Source organism: Onychostruthus taczanowskii, unplaced genomic scaffold (genome assembly GCF_017590055.1).
Source record: "Onychostruthus taczanowskii isolate IOZ18803 unplaced genomic scaffold, ASM1759005v1 scaffold10, whole genome shotgun sequence".
Taxonomy (NCBI): domain Eukaryota; kingdom Metazoa; phylum Chordata; class Aves; order Passeriformes; family Passeridae; genus Onychostruthus; species Onychostruthus taczanowskii.
Genome location: NW_024496526.1, coordinates 8,970,227 through 8,986,341, shown reverse-complemented (window position 1 = coordinate 8,986,341; position 16,115 = coordinate 8,970,227). Strand labels below are relative to the sequence as shown.

The window sequence follows — 16,115 nt, the reverse complement described above, 5'->3', positions numbered from 1 at the left end:
TGCAAAATGAAATTACATCAAGTCTGCATATTGATCACTTTATTAAACTGTTATTTGATACACTTTGAATGTAAAATATTCTACGTTATTATTAGCTCATACATGACTTATCAGAAATTCAGCCTGATGGTGAAGGAAGGAGGTTCCTGAATTCTCTATCCTATCCTCATGTATTTGATACTTCAAAACTGTGCAATGTGTAAGTATTTTTCCACTTCAAATTGAAGATCATAAATTCCCTGCTTTGTGTGAAGGATTTGGTCACATGATTCCCATTTCAGTGGCAGCAATGTTGGTGTTGCTCTGCAGAGCTCCAGGCTGTGACTGGAGGCTGAGCAGGAGGAGCTGAGCTACCCTTGCTGCTGTTCAGAAGGATCAGGAATGCTGCAGCCACTGGTTTTGGTACCTGAGCTAGCTTTGCTAGCTGTGAGACTGAGATTTTTATAATATATTTGTAATTACAATACATTATTTTATATATATATATTACTCTGGTAAATGTGAAAGACCTATAATTCATCTAAAATTAGTTGTAATTATTTTATAATTAGCTAATTTTTTTTTTCTCTAAGCAATATGACAGTGAGTACATAGACTTAAAAAAACTTGCCTTCCTCTCTGCTATTTCAGAAAATCTGATAAAGCACAGCAAAAGTAGGTTACTCTTCCTTTATTTTTTTTTTTTTTTTGCCTCCTCTCAAAATAGGAGTATTTCAAAAGGGGATTAAAGCTTATAAAATGCGCCACTGTTCATTTTGCAGATGTTTTTAGCTCTGAAAAACATCAGGTAAACAAAGTTACCCAAGTACAGCTGTAAGGTTTAAAAACGTCAATGTTTCTAAAATTTACGCCCACTGGTAGCACAATAAAAACCCCTGGTCTGTGAACCCAGTTTGTGTTTAAAACTCAGAAGCAGATGGGAGATCTTTCTCCTGGAGTGTAAGATGTGCTGCTTGAGCAGGATCAGGACACGACTCTGCAGTCTGGAAAGGAGCAGTGGAGTTTCCTGAAATGCAGCCTGGTGTGAAATGCCGGTGTACAGGAGTTCTGTGCGTCTCTAGCGGTCATTTCCATACAGGTATAAAAAGTCAAGTATCACAGAGAGTTTGTCACTGTTACTGATTGCCCCCTCAAAATACCAGCAACTGCACAAGCTGCAAGCTGAGCCCTGGGTACATCTCCCTGTCAACCTCCACTTCCCCCCTCTCAGCTGGTTCAAATTCATGATGAGGACTTGCTGAGAAAATCTGATGCTAACAAAATTGTCTTTGGTTATTCCAGATGGTTTTTCTGTATTTTAAATGAATACAGTAAATTTAATCAAGGTCAGATTACTACTGAGGATTCCTAGCATCCCAGATTTGAAACAATACACCCATCCCACATCCCTTCTCCTTTTCCCCGCCCCTTCTCCTTTCCCCCACCCCTTAAACTGCTTTATTTATACATCTGATGAACATTCTTGTGTGTCTGAGCACAGTAATAGTACCTGTTTTTCCAAAGAAGCTTCTACTGGAAAACTAAGTCAAGGAAGGCCTAAATATCCCAAAATACAAAATGTTATTTATGTTTGAGGGGAATTACAGAAATCCAGCATTTGCCCATGCAATTCCACCTAACTGCTCTTGGATTTTTTTTTAAACTATGATTTATGTGTTTGAATGAGCTCTTTGATTTTTCTGTGTTGTGCCATTCTAGAAGTAACTATAGGCAAAACGTTGAGTTTTATGTGAGCTATTTAGCTCTGTTGTAGAAATTACTAGGGGAACTGTTTTCAGTCAGTAAGAAAATAATTATAGGGAAATACCCACATTACTAACTCAAATGAAATAATGTTAAGTTTTACATTGTTTCCTATTCCTTAGGTATAATGTTGAAATTAAAGGCAGATGTTTTTACCCCCAGGACAAGGGGCATTAAATACATTCTTTGCTGCTTTTACAGCAAGTGTCACACAACCTGTTTCTCTACGTCAATTTCTGTGGAGTGGACAGAAGTCCCAGGAAGGTGAGAATTCAGCCAGGTGAGGAGAAGGGATCTCTACATGTGCTCTGGGTGGTTCTGCAGGCACATGATGAAATCTTGGATTGATCGACCCTCATAGCAGATCTTGTAGATGGTTGTAAATAATGGAAACCTGAAAGAAGCATATAGGAATTAAAATAGTTTTGAAAATCTATATGAACATTTCTATTCCATTTTAATGGAAATAATTTTTTTGTTCTGTTGAAAGTGGAAAAATTTTGTCTCTCTTTACAATATTATTTTATCTTAGGGGTGCCTTTATTGGAAGAATACTGGGCAAAGGAGTTAAAGAGGGAAAAATCATGGGCATAACAGCACAGAAGAGCTGTTTTGGAAACAAAATACCTATCAGTATTTTTTATTTTAAAACAATTTTGAATTGCATATCCTCTTTTCCTGTTGTGTGCAAAATGGATATATTATTTGCAGTCATTACTGATATCCAAAGGACTAAAAAGAATGAAAATGTCTAACGATTTTCTTTTCTTGGCTTAAAGGATTCTTTTCCTTTTACAAGCTGTCTTCATCATTATGTGGTAAAAAATGAGTCCACTGAATGACTCGGAGCTGAGAATGTAACAAAGGGCAATTATAGGATAATTATTAGGTCAAGCTGTGATTTAAAGCTGCTGTCAAAATGAGCTTTCCTTTTCTCTCTCATTTTTGAAAGATATTGCCACTTGAATCTTCTGTATCTGTTCCAATTCTAATAAGTTTTTAAGGATTCATTTAGCAGTGTTTGACTTCTCAGTACCGCTGATGTATGAGAGGAAATGGGATGGAGGGGAGTTTAGCTTTTCTGTTGTGTAAGTTGAGTCAAAGGTTTTAAATTATTTATAATCTTACATCATCCCAAGCAATTAGAGTACTTTTTACCTTTGTGGCACTAAAGCATTGGTATCAGCACATATTCCCTGGTCAGTGCATGTAAAAATTTTTGATTAGGAATATGATCCTGAAATTTGTGCTGGGATAACCAAATTCAGGTTTGCACTCAGAGCAGGACTGCTGCAAGCTGCAATGCTGGTATACTGAGAATAAGAAACCCTTTGGCCCATGAATCATGTCTGCAAGATGATTCTGTGTGCAGCCTTAAATCTTATTTGGGGGATGGGGATGTCTGGGAGGCTTCTTTACATTATAATTTCTTTTGTTTCCTGTGTATGGGCCATTCATTTAAGAGTTGGTGATGATCTCTATGGGTCCCTTCCAACTCAGAATATTCTGTGATTGTTTTCCCTGCTGTTCCAATATGTGATCTCACTTGACTCTATTAGGCACTAACAGTATCCCCTGAACCCACTCTCCATCTGTGACTTGTTTCTTCTAACAATGCTCAGCCCTTCTCCCATTCAACTGATCCTGGCAATGAGGAGTCAAGTCAGGCTCTAGCAGGGGCCCAAGGTGTAGAAAGCTGTTGTTGCAGAAATGAACAAGATAATTAAACACAAGTACAGTTAAGAAGGTTATGAATCGCTCATAATTTGTTTTTGTTGTTTTTTTTTTGATTCAAAGCACTTACTTATGGAGCATATCCTTCTGTTTCAGAATTTTGTAGACTTCGGCTGAGGTCTGAGGACCTTGCAGCTTTTGTCCATTCAGCATCTCTTTTTCCAGCTCCTCAATGGACTAGAAGAGAGAAGACAGATTACTTGGGTCAGAGGGGATACTGCTGTGATACCAGCAGTTATCAAGAAGGTAAACAATTAATGATGCCTTTGTAAAACACAGAAGGACTTCTTTATGTGTTAGCGTAAAATATTTCAAAATCCTCCTTACTTTTCCTGTGCGAGCAAAGGCTTCTGCTACTTTTCTGTTGCGTCCCCCGTAGCAGGTGGTGATGAGGTCAGCGACCCCACAGCTTTCCAAAAAGGTGGCTATTGACACTGGTCCCTTGCAGAACATCTTGGCAAAGGCCACCATCTCCATGAGGCCCAGGCGTATCACTGCTGCCTTGGTGTTGTCGCCGAAACTCAGTCCATCGCAGAACCCTGCGCCCACCGCCACGATGTTCTAAAAATGGGCCAGTGCAAAATACAGGGGAGGGAAGGAAACTGTCAGCCAAGGTGTGCAGCTTATCAGCTCAGCTTACTGAGCTCCAAGGAGCCCCCACAACTCTGTCTTCATCAGAACAAGAGTCAATTTCCAATGGCCATGAGTTTATCTTATGAAGAAACACATCAGATAATGTTGAGCAAAAGTCACTGGACTTTTAGAAGATTTTTATTAAGTATCTACTGTTACTCCCATGGGCAAAAACCAAAGCAGTGTTTCATACAATAATATTGCAATCACATAGCATATATGCAATTAGTGATTTGTTTTCCTGCTAGTTCCAAGTTGGATCTCGCTGACCTTTCTATTAACTATTTAAAATATCCCACACAGAGTCATACCTTTCTAGGTTTTCTTTGTGGGGCTCTGATTTGAGCAGGCATGGATTCTGTGACGATGCTGCAGTAGATCAAATTTTGGGCTTACCTACAAATATCAGTAGAACTGCCCTTGTCTACAGCTCTAAACAGATCTCTCAGGATCTTAAACGTCTTCAAAAGTCCTCACCATTGTTCGGCATGCTTCCCTTCCCACCTTCCAATTCCCAACTCCTAAATAAGTCCCTAAATAAATGTAGTTCAGTGTATATGAGTAATATGCCACTTAGTGCTACCATTGGCATGTTTGCTTCAGGCATGTATGTACCCTAGTTCACATGTTAAATTTTTAGGGCTTTTTTAGCAGAGGCAAAACCAAAACCATGATTTCAGGAAGTGGAATGATTTATCATAAAACATTAAAAAAGTCTTCCGTCTGTTCCTGCTCCTCAGAGTTCTGCTCTGTGGCCAAAAGCATAATCTGCAGTGTTTGGTTTTGTATGTCAAAATGTTTTATTTTTGTATGTGAAGTTAAACAGGACCAATTCTTTCCTCATCAGTCATCCACCTCCTCCATGGAAAGGTGAATTATTGAAGTATAAATGACTAAATGTATAAAGAAGTAAAAAGGATCACATGCTGAAGTCACTTTCAGTTCATATAAAAGCAAACTCAATCTCACACTGTTGTCTCCTCATTGGAAATTTGGTGATTCTGGTGTCATTTCTGATCCCACCTGGGATCTCCATGTGGACATTGCTGAGTTCCACACAGATGTGCTGTAAACCATGGACATAATTATAAGTGGAGCTACTCTGTGTAGTGAGAGTCTTTGTTCCATGTGCTAACAACGGGCAGGCAAGAAAACACAGTGGACTAAACTCTGGTCTCAAAAACAGATGTGCCTCTGGTAAAATAAAGATAAAAATACAAGTACTTTTAAATGCTTTGCCTGCAGCTGCATTTTAAATAATTTTCCCCTTTTTAGGGGAATTTATTTCCCAGGCTGGAAAATTTATTTCCTGGGTTGGAAAACTAGCTCATGAATGATGCATCTTGTGTGCACTCATTCCCTCACATGGTGACAGGACTCAAATTAGACCCTGTGACTTACAGAAGACTCAGGTTAGGTTAGAATTTGGTCCTAATAAAACATATTGGCTTGAAAACACTCACTTTTAAGGCTCCACAAAGCTCCACTGTATCAGAGTCAAGCACCACAGTAATCCTGAAATTGGGGGTCTGCATTAGTTCTTTAAAGATTTCTCCTTGAGTTTCGTTTTTGCATCCTGTGGGAAAGAAGGATGAAAGAGCACTTTTACAATGTTTCAGAGGGACTACTTCAGCTAAAGGTGTTGCTAAACCAGAGATTTGGGCAACAGCAGTTTCTGCTGCTGGATGCTAATGTTAAGTGTGGGCAAATGCAGGGCATTGATCAATATTGCTTAATAACACTTTAAAGTAGATACCCCTTAATGAATCTTTCTGCCTGAGAAAGCTTGTACAACCACAGACCTTACAAAAGACATTATTTACAAACCTTTTCCTGCAGGACAATGGTATAATTTCTGCTTTGAAAATGTAAACCTGTGTCACTGCTAAGTACTATCATGGGGCACAAATTACTATTGCCCAGTTACAGGAGGATCCACAGATGATGTAATTCCAGGCTGGCACTGCTAAAACCTTTACCCTACCAATTCTACAGAGGTCTTGTATTGTGTTGCTACCGTGCTCAGCCAAGGAGAGCCCTTAGTGCTAAAGGAACTGGGTTTGCCATGAGCCAGAGAGCCCATGGCCAGCTGGGCAAAGACCTTTAAATAGAGTTGCACTTGAGTTTTGTATATGGTAACTTGGTTTCCTTCAAGGTGAGCTCAGCTGTGAGTTTTGCTAGCCTGGGGCATCACACTCTGGTAGCTGGGAGGTTTCTCACCATCTCCTGAGAAACTTTAGGTTTGCTTCTTGTTCTTCACAGTACCAGTTCTCTTTGAGGTGGCTGTTTCTGGACTGCATGGCTTTCCATGGGGACAAAAATAAGGGGCAAAGCTCTTTGCACAGTCATCATCACATCATGGCTTCAAACCAGGCCAGGAGAAGTTAAATTCCCCCCAAGAGAACTAATATAGCCCAACCCTCCTAATCATGTCTAGTCCTATTTGTGCCTAGCTGCTCTTTCGGTAACAAATGCCCAGCTGGTACAGTTGCACCATTACTGTTATATTTGCAAGGCAAAGGAACATTATTGCAACACAATTTATTTTTCTTTTCCCTAGCTATTTAAGGATGTAACTTTAATTTTGACTGACTTCAAAACTACTGGATGAACTGAGTTTTAAAAACTGCATTTTTAAAACTACTGGATGAACTTTCCAAATCAGGTCAGACCCAGTCCTGGGAGGATCTGAGGCCGTGTCTTGGCAAGCAGTCCAAGTGGCAGAGAGGAACAGAATGTTACTGGGTTTTCTTTTCCAAACAAAGAAATTTTAAGATGAAGAAATACACCTCAGGGAGTGTGAGCACACAGGAGCTTCTGGTTACACTTCTTTATCTAGACTGTATTGTGTATCAACTGCTGATGTACCCTGTGTTGAGCTCTACAGGCACAAAAGGTGGCTCTTACCAGTTCCTACAGAAACAGGATTAAGCTGTGATATTTTCAATGGATTAAATTAACTCTCAGCACTGAAACCCACTGTCAGTTTGAATCTGATTCTTTTAGCATCAAATTCTCTGGAAATAATCGTGGCTCCCTGAAGGAGCTCAGCAGGCACTGTTCCACTCAGGGACCACATGGGACCAGTCACATCCCTCTGCTTCTTGCAGAGGTTATCCTGCCACAGGTGACTTTAAATCTCAGCTCTAAATGGCTCTTTGCAATAGTTACCAATGGTGGTTTCACAGAACTTCTCATCAGCCACTTCTTTGGCTATGTTGGCCCCCATCAGCACACTGATCTCTATTTTCAGCTGCTCTCGAATGAGGTCAGAGATGAGCTTCAGGCCATCAGGACCCTCATCAATTCCCTAAAAAGAAGACAGTTAAAACCAGGGTATTAGAATAGGAAAATGACAGCAGCAGAGCACTGGTAAAGCAGAAGGCATTCTGTTACCTGCAGCTCTCTGGTTTTAATTGAAAAAAAAAGGGTCTAATAATCACTAGTGTTAGCCATTAATACAAACGCTCTGGGTTTGTACTTTGGTAACTGCAAATTCAAGGCAAGCTCAGGGAGAAGGGGTGACAGTCAAGGTAATCCTGCAAGAGACCTCACATGAAATGCTGCTGTCCTGAGGCTTGCTTTCTTTGATGTTGTATTTTTCCTTTCAGTTAAATTTCTGTAGTACAGGAAAAGACATTTTAAACTAAGTCTACAAGAAATGGGTTTTTTTTGCAAGATCTAAGTATTTATCAGAGTGCTTTTTGGGTGTTAAGGAGTATACTGAACTGTCTTGGGTTTTTTAAGCTGAATTTGCAGAAATTTTCTTCCTCTCCCACCTTCCTCTCTTCTTACTGCTGCCAATGAGATAATTTCTATAGAGCAGAAGAGCTGGTATTGAAGTCCAAAAACTTGAATTTCATTTATTTCATTACAATTCTAAGTGGGATATTTCCTGTAATGCAATCAAACAAAGAAGTGGTAAGAGTGCATTCTATGCTTTGCCTCTGGCTTTTAATTTGACATTCTCTTAAAATATTAATTCCTTTAAAGATTACGATAATCTGGTACCTCTCTAACCTTAAAAAGAGATTCCTCCATTCATGCCAGATTGAAATTGCTTCAGTTTTGCAAAATCATTAGTGTTATTATGCCATTTTAATGCTGCCAAGAACAGCTTTAGCATGTACTTGGAAGAGGCACTTTGACTCGGGAGTTCTCAGTTAGGAGTTAACTGAGGCTGTAGTCTCAGAGTATTTTTTCTGGCAGCAGTGCCAGCTTTACGCATCCCTTCCTCTGCCCATTTTCACCTCCATGCTGGTCCAAGTGGGAACTGATCCAGGCTAAACATGACTGGCAAAAACAGATACTTTTAGTCTGAATAGGTTGCCCCATCCTTCCCTGTCCACAGCCAGGAGAGCAGCAGAAGGGCTGGCAGAGCTGGGCAAGGTGTAACTCTTGCAGAAAGAAATGCTTGTGTTTATGCAGAGCACACAGCTCAGGGCTGCAGCTCCTGCCCTTAAGCTGGAGCTGTTTATTTACTCCATATTGACTGGGTACTGTGGAAACAACTTACCTTGATCAGGGAGATCCCAAATGTCCCAGGTTTTATCTGTCCTGCAATCTGCCCACAGATTCGTCCAATAAATTGATGTGGCAGAACAAACACTAAAATATCTGCCCCGTTTGCTGCTTCAGCCACGTCTGGTACAGCCACCTGGGACAAGAGTGACAAACAAAATGAGCCCCAGGTAGGAATCCTCAGTCCTTGCAAGACACCATCATGCCAAAGCCATGGCAGATGCAGTGCAAATGTCCTTAATTTTAACTGGCCCTGTGGCATAGCTGCCAGCTCTCCAAACAAGCAGCTACAGATCTCTTCTGAAATATCCAAAGCAGTTAAACTGTTTTGGGGTTGGATTTTTTTATAATTTTTAAAATAATTTAACCCTGTGTGGATAATCTGGGAAAGATGATATACTTAATAAATTTGTGGTGTGCTGGGGAAGCCCCTTTGCTAGTTCAGCTTCTTGATCTGGTTCCTGAAGATGGCTAACCAACCCCATAAGATTGTTCTGGAATGAGTGGTAGCACTGGGGAGCACAGGAGAAAAATGGAGTGGTGGGACAGAGGCTCTTCTAGAAGTCTTTAGTTTCCATAGGTCACCAGCTGAGTTACTGAGGGATAAACTGTATCAAAAGACAGAGATTATCATCATCTTTGGGTGTGTGTCTTTGTTTTAAATATACAGTAATTTTCCCAAGACTTACAAAAACCTATACAACATGCTTTAAAACTATTTAGCAGTATCTTCCTCTAAATGCTGGCATTACTGAGAACAGCAATTCAAGCTAGGCTACTGAGGCAACAGCAGGTGAATTTGAGCCTGCTAGAAGCAGTTTACAGTAGGAGAAAACATCACTCTTGGATGCAGCCTTGGAGCATGCAGCCTTAGCAAGTGGTTTCCCAGCAAGAAAACCAGAGCTGCTGCCAGCCAGGCTGCTTCTCTGGGAAAACAGTCAAGTGGGAGCAGGGCAGAGGCTGGCAGCACTGCACAGGCTGTGCTCCTGTCTCTCCAAAATTGCTGCAGAGTAATGTAAGGAAAAGCTCAGCTTGTTTGGTTTTCTTTTTTTTTTTTTTTTTCCTCAGTTGGAGATGGTCTGAGGGTCCCTCCACTGCAACCAGCTGATTTTTGCTGGTGAAGCCTCAGGCTTTGCTCTAAACAGGGTGAGACTGGCCCCAAGGGATGATGACAAAATCTGCTAGAGGGTTGTAAAAATAACAGTGACAAGTCAGTTGTAACCCGGGAGAACTGTGTGCCAAGTTCAAACACTAGGAGTACAAATATGCAATCACAGCACAAAATGGAATACTAAATATAACCACTCCCCAAGCAAGGAGACCCACCACATGCAGCATTTTAACTTCCCTTTACAACTGCAACTGTTCCAAAAATGTGGCACTACTCACAAAGCAGTGGTGTTTGGCAAAATCTTGAACAGCCAAACCCCCTCAGCTCATTTGCTTCAGTAGCAGTAAATTATCTAAGGTGATTAATTTGAGATGTGTAACTTGGTATTTTAAATGTGCATGAAAATAAATACCTTATATTTTGATGGAGTTTAGAACTTTATTAACTATAGCTGTTCAGAAATCACCCATGAGCTGATAGCTCATTATTCACCTCCTTGTAAGCCACAGCTCTGCTTTTGATTTCTTTCTCAAGAAAGGAGAACAGTAGCTTTGCCTGTTTTTCCAGAAGATGCTCTGGGTTTGAAATATCTCAGCTCTGTATAGACAGATCTCTGCCAGGGAGGAGGATGGTGTGATACCAGCACAGACACAGTTGGTGTGTGAAGTTGCACATGACATACAAGACAAGCAGAAATCACAGAACTTAATTATATTCCAGGGAGTTATAATGGAGTGAGTTAGGTGGCAAACTAGAACAAAAGAGTGAATTGCTTCCTGATTTTCTTCAGACATTGCCTTCCTTATAAAAAAAAATAATTATATATATATATAAATTCAGTTATTTAATTTTTTTTTATATAACTTACCACATTGTGGGGTATCTTATACCCAGGCAGATATTTAACATTTTCATGTTCCTGGTTGATGATTTCTGAGAGTTTTCTTCCATTAATCATCTCCTCAAATACCCACATCTTGACACTGGGATCAAATCTGTTTGACTTCTGGACATTTTTGCCAATGATTCTTGCTATGGCTGATCCCCTTTAAAATAAAATAAAAGTAACTAAAAGGGGAAAAGTACTTTTTTTGTGAATTGGAAACACTAGTTACTTTAAACATCATAACTCATAAAAAGCCTGTGCTATAAAGCTGTCTAGGTGCTTGCAACATTTATCAGAAAGCTTTATCCCCTACCATCCATCAAGAGCCCCTCAAGTTTAAGAACAGAGGAAGTAGAACAGGGGAAAAATATAACTGCAATAATGGAACTGAAGTAGTATCAAAGGTTATAGAGCAGGAATGTGATGTACCATCAATAACACTAAAAATACATTATCTGAGATGAAAATCTCTTATGGTCCTCAGATAATTCTGGCTTTTATCAAGATCAATAAATGTAAAATAATCCAGGTGGTAAATAAGTGCTGAGCAACCTTGCTGTGACAGTCTTTGTGCATCTCATGTAAAATAGATGCATCCCACTTTTCTATCCATAACCAAACAGTTACAATGAGGATTTTACATAAGAGCTAAATGCTCAGAAAAAAAACCCAAACAAACAACCCTTCAATCTGGTGTTTCTCTTTACTTATTGTTCTAATTATCACTGTAACAGGACCTGTAATACTTGCAGCCTGAGGATATTTTAACCATCCAGTTTATTCATCTTGAGTCATGCTGAGCATTTTTAATTTCAGGTCAGACAGTAATTTTATTCCCTCATCATCACTGCAGCCTTGCAAACGCTCACATGGCAGGGGGAGAATTAGAAACCTCACAGAAATATTGTTTAATGAACTTTAAATTGTTTGGGGAAGAGGGGTGATTATTTTTACTCCTCTCTTCCATCTCTCCATTTCAATGCTACTTTAATCTCTCAAGTATTGGCCACTTTATTAACACGAGTGAAAGAGAAGCTCCAGTTGCAGCACTCTTTTCCTCTGGCCCACTTGTAACAAGGAACATGAATAGGATTTAGCTGTGGTGTGTGTTCTGAAACTGATAAAGTTCTTGGGGATATCAAAGTCCAGGCAGGTCTATGCTGTTAATGATTCAAAGGGAAACCGCATTGTAACTGACTCTCCTTGATGCACCCATATTTTTCATGAAACAGGCTTGCCTAAGGTTAAATTGCTTAATAACTAATACGGTCTTATTAATAGGTAATTAAGGTCTTAATCTTTAATGATAAAGAAATCCTGCTGAGATCAGGTTTCACTTTGCTCAGTGGTGATTATATGCTACATCCTGAGCTGCTGTAGTGCTTTTTTTATCTAGTTATTTAGTTTGGGGCTTTTTGGTTGCTTTATGGTTTTTGTTTTGGGGGTTTGTTTTATTTTGTAAAGGATGATTTGGTTTGGTCCTTTACAATATTTAGGGAAGTGTTTTAAGGGTGAACCTTTTCTGTAAGAGTTCTGACATGTTTTAACAAGAAAAAGGTTTGGGTTTTTTTTATAAGCTTGAGATATAAATTCATCATCCGGGTTGTCCAGCACAACCTGGATGATGAACTTACACATCAATCCTACCCATAAAAATAACTTTTTTAGCTAAGTACCAAGAACATACAATTTTCTGTTGAAAGATGCAGACTCTGGCTCTAATCCCTGAAATCCTGAATGGGACTTGCAACTCTCAGTAGATAAACACAAACCCTCCTGCACCTACTGGCAACCACAAAATGCAGCGCAGCACTTGCTTCGCTCAACCATATCACTCATGAACCTCCTGGCAGTGTTGACTTAGCAAGTCCCCGTGACCTGCTGAACTTCTGCAGCTGACATGAGCTTTTGCAACATTGCTGTGTCACGTGTCAGCCACGATTCTGAGCTGCAGGAAAGCCTCAAGAGCACGGATCTGAACTGCTGGCCAAATATTTATGAGGAACATAAGGAGAAAAAAATGTTTGCCAAAGGTAAACGTATTTCTCTGTAGCACTAAAACAACCTGTTCTGCCACCAAGGCTATGAATAAATGTTACTCATACATCAGGGCACAATGTTTATGTCCTCCCTGAGGATTTTATAGTTGGTGTATATGGTAGGAAGCAAGTATGGGCCCAGGCACACAGGGAGAATGGGTAAGTAGATGGTATTGAATGGGCTGGAGTCTCAGTGTCTCTGTAGTATAGCTCTTTTCAGGTTTGTGGGTACATGTGGAAAAACAGAGAACCTCCTCGAGTACAGATCTAAATACAACTAAGTGACTTTAAATGATGTCTCGTGGGAAGGTGGACAGCCTGGGAAAGGCAGGAGGTCCCTGCTTGAGGATGCAGCAAGAGAATGATGAAGTTTGTGCCTGTGGGCTGACCAAAGGTAAACAAGTTGCCTTCCAAACATGCAGTCAGGCTGTTGAGGGCTTGGAAGAGACAATGAGCTGTTGCCTGCACAGGCAAATGAGGAAGGAGAAAGTGGCAGGGAGAGGGATGCGTTCCCTGAAAAAACATGTGGAAGCAGCAGTTGAAGAAACAAGTGATGGGGCTAGAGAAAGCCAGAAGTCCAGAGGTCCAGAAGATTTGGCTGTGCAGTTCCATGTGAAAAGCTGCGAGATGTCATGCACAAAGAGAATGCATTGCAGGCAGTGGACTGTTTTTACAAGGCAGGAAGGCAGAGAGCTGTGTGTTAACTCTGCTGTGTTCTCAGCAGCTCACAAGCAACCACTCCCTCACTTACTGACTCTTCTGGCATTACTTCCACCTAGCTGTCAGATATTTTTAAAATCTTATGGATCTTGCTCTCCTTGTACGAAAACAATCACCAGAACCTGGAGGCTAGGTTTGCTAATCCCAAGTGCATGCACATGCATGTTGGTCTGTTTGTTTGTGCTCAGTGTACAGGAAGCATAAGAAAAGTAAGATGCTATGTCGTGTGAGATGGATTTACTGATCTTACTGGGATCTGTCAGACTCAAGGAGCTCTAGAGACCCATGCTTTTGTCCGGGCTTGAAAGGACTGAGCAGTAGCAAACATATTTGTAAGAATGAAGGTAAATAGGAGACCTGAACACTATGCTGTGTCCGCACCAAGATGCAAAAGGACACGCTGAGGAGGTTGGAAGTGGAAGGTGCCAATACATCGTGGCTTTAAATTAAGCCTGTGCCCCGGTTCCTTCAGAGGAACACAAACAGCATCACCACCCTTCACACTGCTGAATGCTTCAGTTTGAACCGCCGGGGCCCTGCAGCAGGCACACACAGCGACAGCTGCAGCTCCGGGCCTCTCTGGATTCTGTCGACAGCCTTTAAGCGGCTCACACACCTGGGGTGATGCGGGAGTCTCATGCTTTTCCAGTTCTCACGGACTGGTGCATCTCTCGGGACCGATGGCCCCTGCCCAGGATCCCAGAACCGCGGCAGGACGGGGCCGGGGTCGCGCTTTCAGGACCATGGAGACGCTCCTCGCCCCCCGCCCCGCCGCTCCCCGCACCGCACCTGTTGCGACTCCCCCGCCCGCCGCGGCGAGAGGAAAAACCGGGCAAGGAACGGGGGAAGGAGGAGGAAAAGGGAAAAACACGAGGAAAAAAAAGGGATGAGGACAAAGGGAGAGCCCCCCCGCGCTGCGGCACTCACCAGTTCCCCGAGCCGATGATGCAGACGCGGAGCGGCGACATCCTGCGGGCTGCGTCCCGCCCGCGGGGCTCGGCTCGGCGGGCCCGCTCCCTCCCGGCCGCCAGCACCGCCCCTGGCGCCCGGCCCGGCCCCCGGCGATGCGGGAGGGACGGGCGAGAGCGGGCGGCGGCCCCGGGGCAGCGCCGGCTCCTCCCCGGCCCCGCCTGCGGCCCCGGCGGATGCTCTGCCCGGGTCGGTCCTTGCCCGAGAGCCGCCCTGCGAGCCTCGGCTGGGAGCGGGGGATTCAGTGCTCTGGAAGGGAGAATGGGGAAAACGGTGCGTTCTCCAAATGTACGGGGATAGGGACCTGCGTGGGGAAAGAGGGAAGCCCTGTGCTTCTCGTGGGTGGGACCTTCCTGCCCACCGGCAGACCCGAGGGCTTCGGCAGGGTGGGTAACGTGGCAGAGGGACAGCTGGGCTTTTCGGGACAGTGAGAGACATCTCAAGGTCCCACCTGCCCTGCCCCACGAAGAGTAATGGTTTAAATCCTTCAGTCACGTTAGGAACACACCAAGAAAAGGTTATGAGTGCATTAGCAGAGCCAAATTCAGGTGATAAACCCTGAACTATATCACAACTCTTAATATGGGACATCAAATACCAATTGTCTGCAGGGAAGAACAAAAAGGAGTGTTGATCCTTTTCTCCTACATTGTTTAATCATGCATAACACCCTACAAATGACCACATTTTACCTCTCAGCCCTCTAGCACACCCTGACTCCAAAGCATCCTTCTCTCATTTTTGAGCCAAAGGGCTGCAATCGCTACCTCTCCAGCTCTTGCACTCCTGCTTCCTCTCATCCTGCCAGGTCAGGGTTCCTGTCTCTGCCAGGGGGCTGTAGGCTCAGCAGTGACCACATCTGCTGCCCTCACCCCAGTTTGGCTCAGTGGTTCCTGGCTCTGTGGGATGTGGACACCTGACCCTGTGATTCATAGAGGGAGGCTGGCTGCCAGCATTGGAGGAGCCTGTGGGTGTTTCTGGAGGTACACATATGTTCATCTCGCCTGCTGTCAGCTCCATTGGCTCAATAGTTTGGTGCGTCCTGGTAGTGATGACTGTGTGGACTTAACAAAAAGACTAGGGAAAAATCCTGCAAAATAATATTTGGAGAAAATAACCAGGCTGATGAAAAGGAAGGTGTAGGGTGTGTTCACACCCGGGGAACCTGTGAAGTCTGATGGGGATTCTGCAAGAATATGCATTACCTGCAAGCAAAGTTTGAGCATAGCTAAGGCACAAGAGCTTTTCTCTGGTTCCAGGAACATTTGCAGTATCCTGCTTGTTCACCATTATTTGCTTCTTCCTCTGTGTCCTTTCATTCTCCCTTTAACTCACCTTCCTCGTGAGAAGAAGATCTAAAGTGGAGGTGGACAGTAGCTATCATCCTTCCTGTCCTGTTCCTCTGCTTGTTGCAAGCTCCTCTGTCCCCAGGCCCCAAGGAGGGGACATACTGAAGCTCAGGCTTCTGCAACTAATGTATGTCACAGAATATGTCCCTGGTCTATATACTACATAAGTTTTGTAAACTGTGAGTGTTTTTTTCCAAATTAAGGTGCAAGTTTTTAATTACAAAGGAAAACTGAAACAGTTTGGTGGCCTTTGGACTAATTTGTGTGGCCTCCACATCACGATTACAATGACCGTTTGATGGGTGCAAATAAACTGGCAGGGGACGAGAGGCAGATGGATACAGCAGCATTTGTGAAGAGCAGGGGACACAGCCTGGGACTGTGAGTGCACACATTATCTTATCCATCTG

The 16,115-nt window shown here is 42.6% G+C and overlaps 1 protein-coding gene across 1 annotated transcript; it reads right to left on the bottom strand.

The window, feature by feature from the left end:
- Positions 1 to 22: 22 nt before the first annotated feature.
- On the bottom strand, positions 23 to 14,480 carry LOC121337424 (glycerol-3-phosphate dehydrogenase [NAD(+)], cytoplasmic-like). The gene is made up of 8 exons (XM_041407528.1): positions 14,315 to 14,480; positions 10,611 to 10,788; positions 8,627 to 8,767; positions 7,282 to 7,420; positions 5,574 to 5,686; positions 3,805 to 4,038; positions 3,548 to 3,654; positions 23 to 2,137 (listed from the first exon to the last, which is right to left on the bottom strand). The coding sequence occupies exons 1-8, from the start codon at positions 14,353 to 14,355 to the stop codon at positions 2,041 to 2,043; spliced, it is 1,050 nt and encodes a 349-aa protein (XP_041263462.1). The 5' UTR covers positions 14,356 to 14,480; the 3' UTR covers positions 23 to 2,040.
- Positions 14,481 to 16,115: the final 1,635 nt, after the last annotated feature.

Coding starts and splice junctions, on each gene's coding strand:
- LOC121337424 (XM_041407528.1), bottom strand. CDS start 14,355: ATGTCGCCGCTCCGCGTCTGCATCATCGGCTCGGGGAACTG. Junction 7,421..8,626: donor TTGGGATCTCCCTGATCAAG/GTAAGTTGTTTC, acceptor TCTTCTTTTTAG/GGAATTGATGAGGGTCCTGA. Junction 4,039..5,573: donor AGCTTTGTGGAGCCTTAAAA/GTGAGTGTTTTC, acceptor GCCCATTTTTAG/AACATCGTGGCGGTGGGCGC.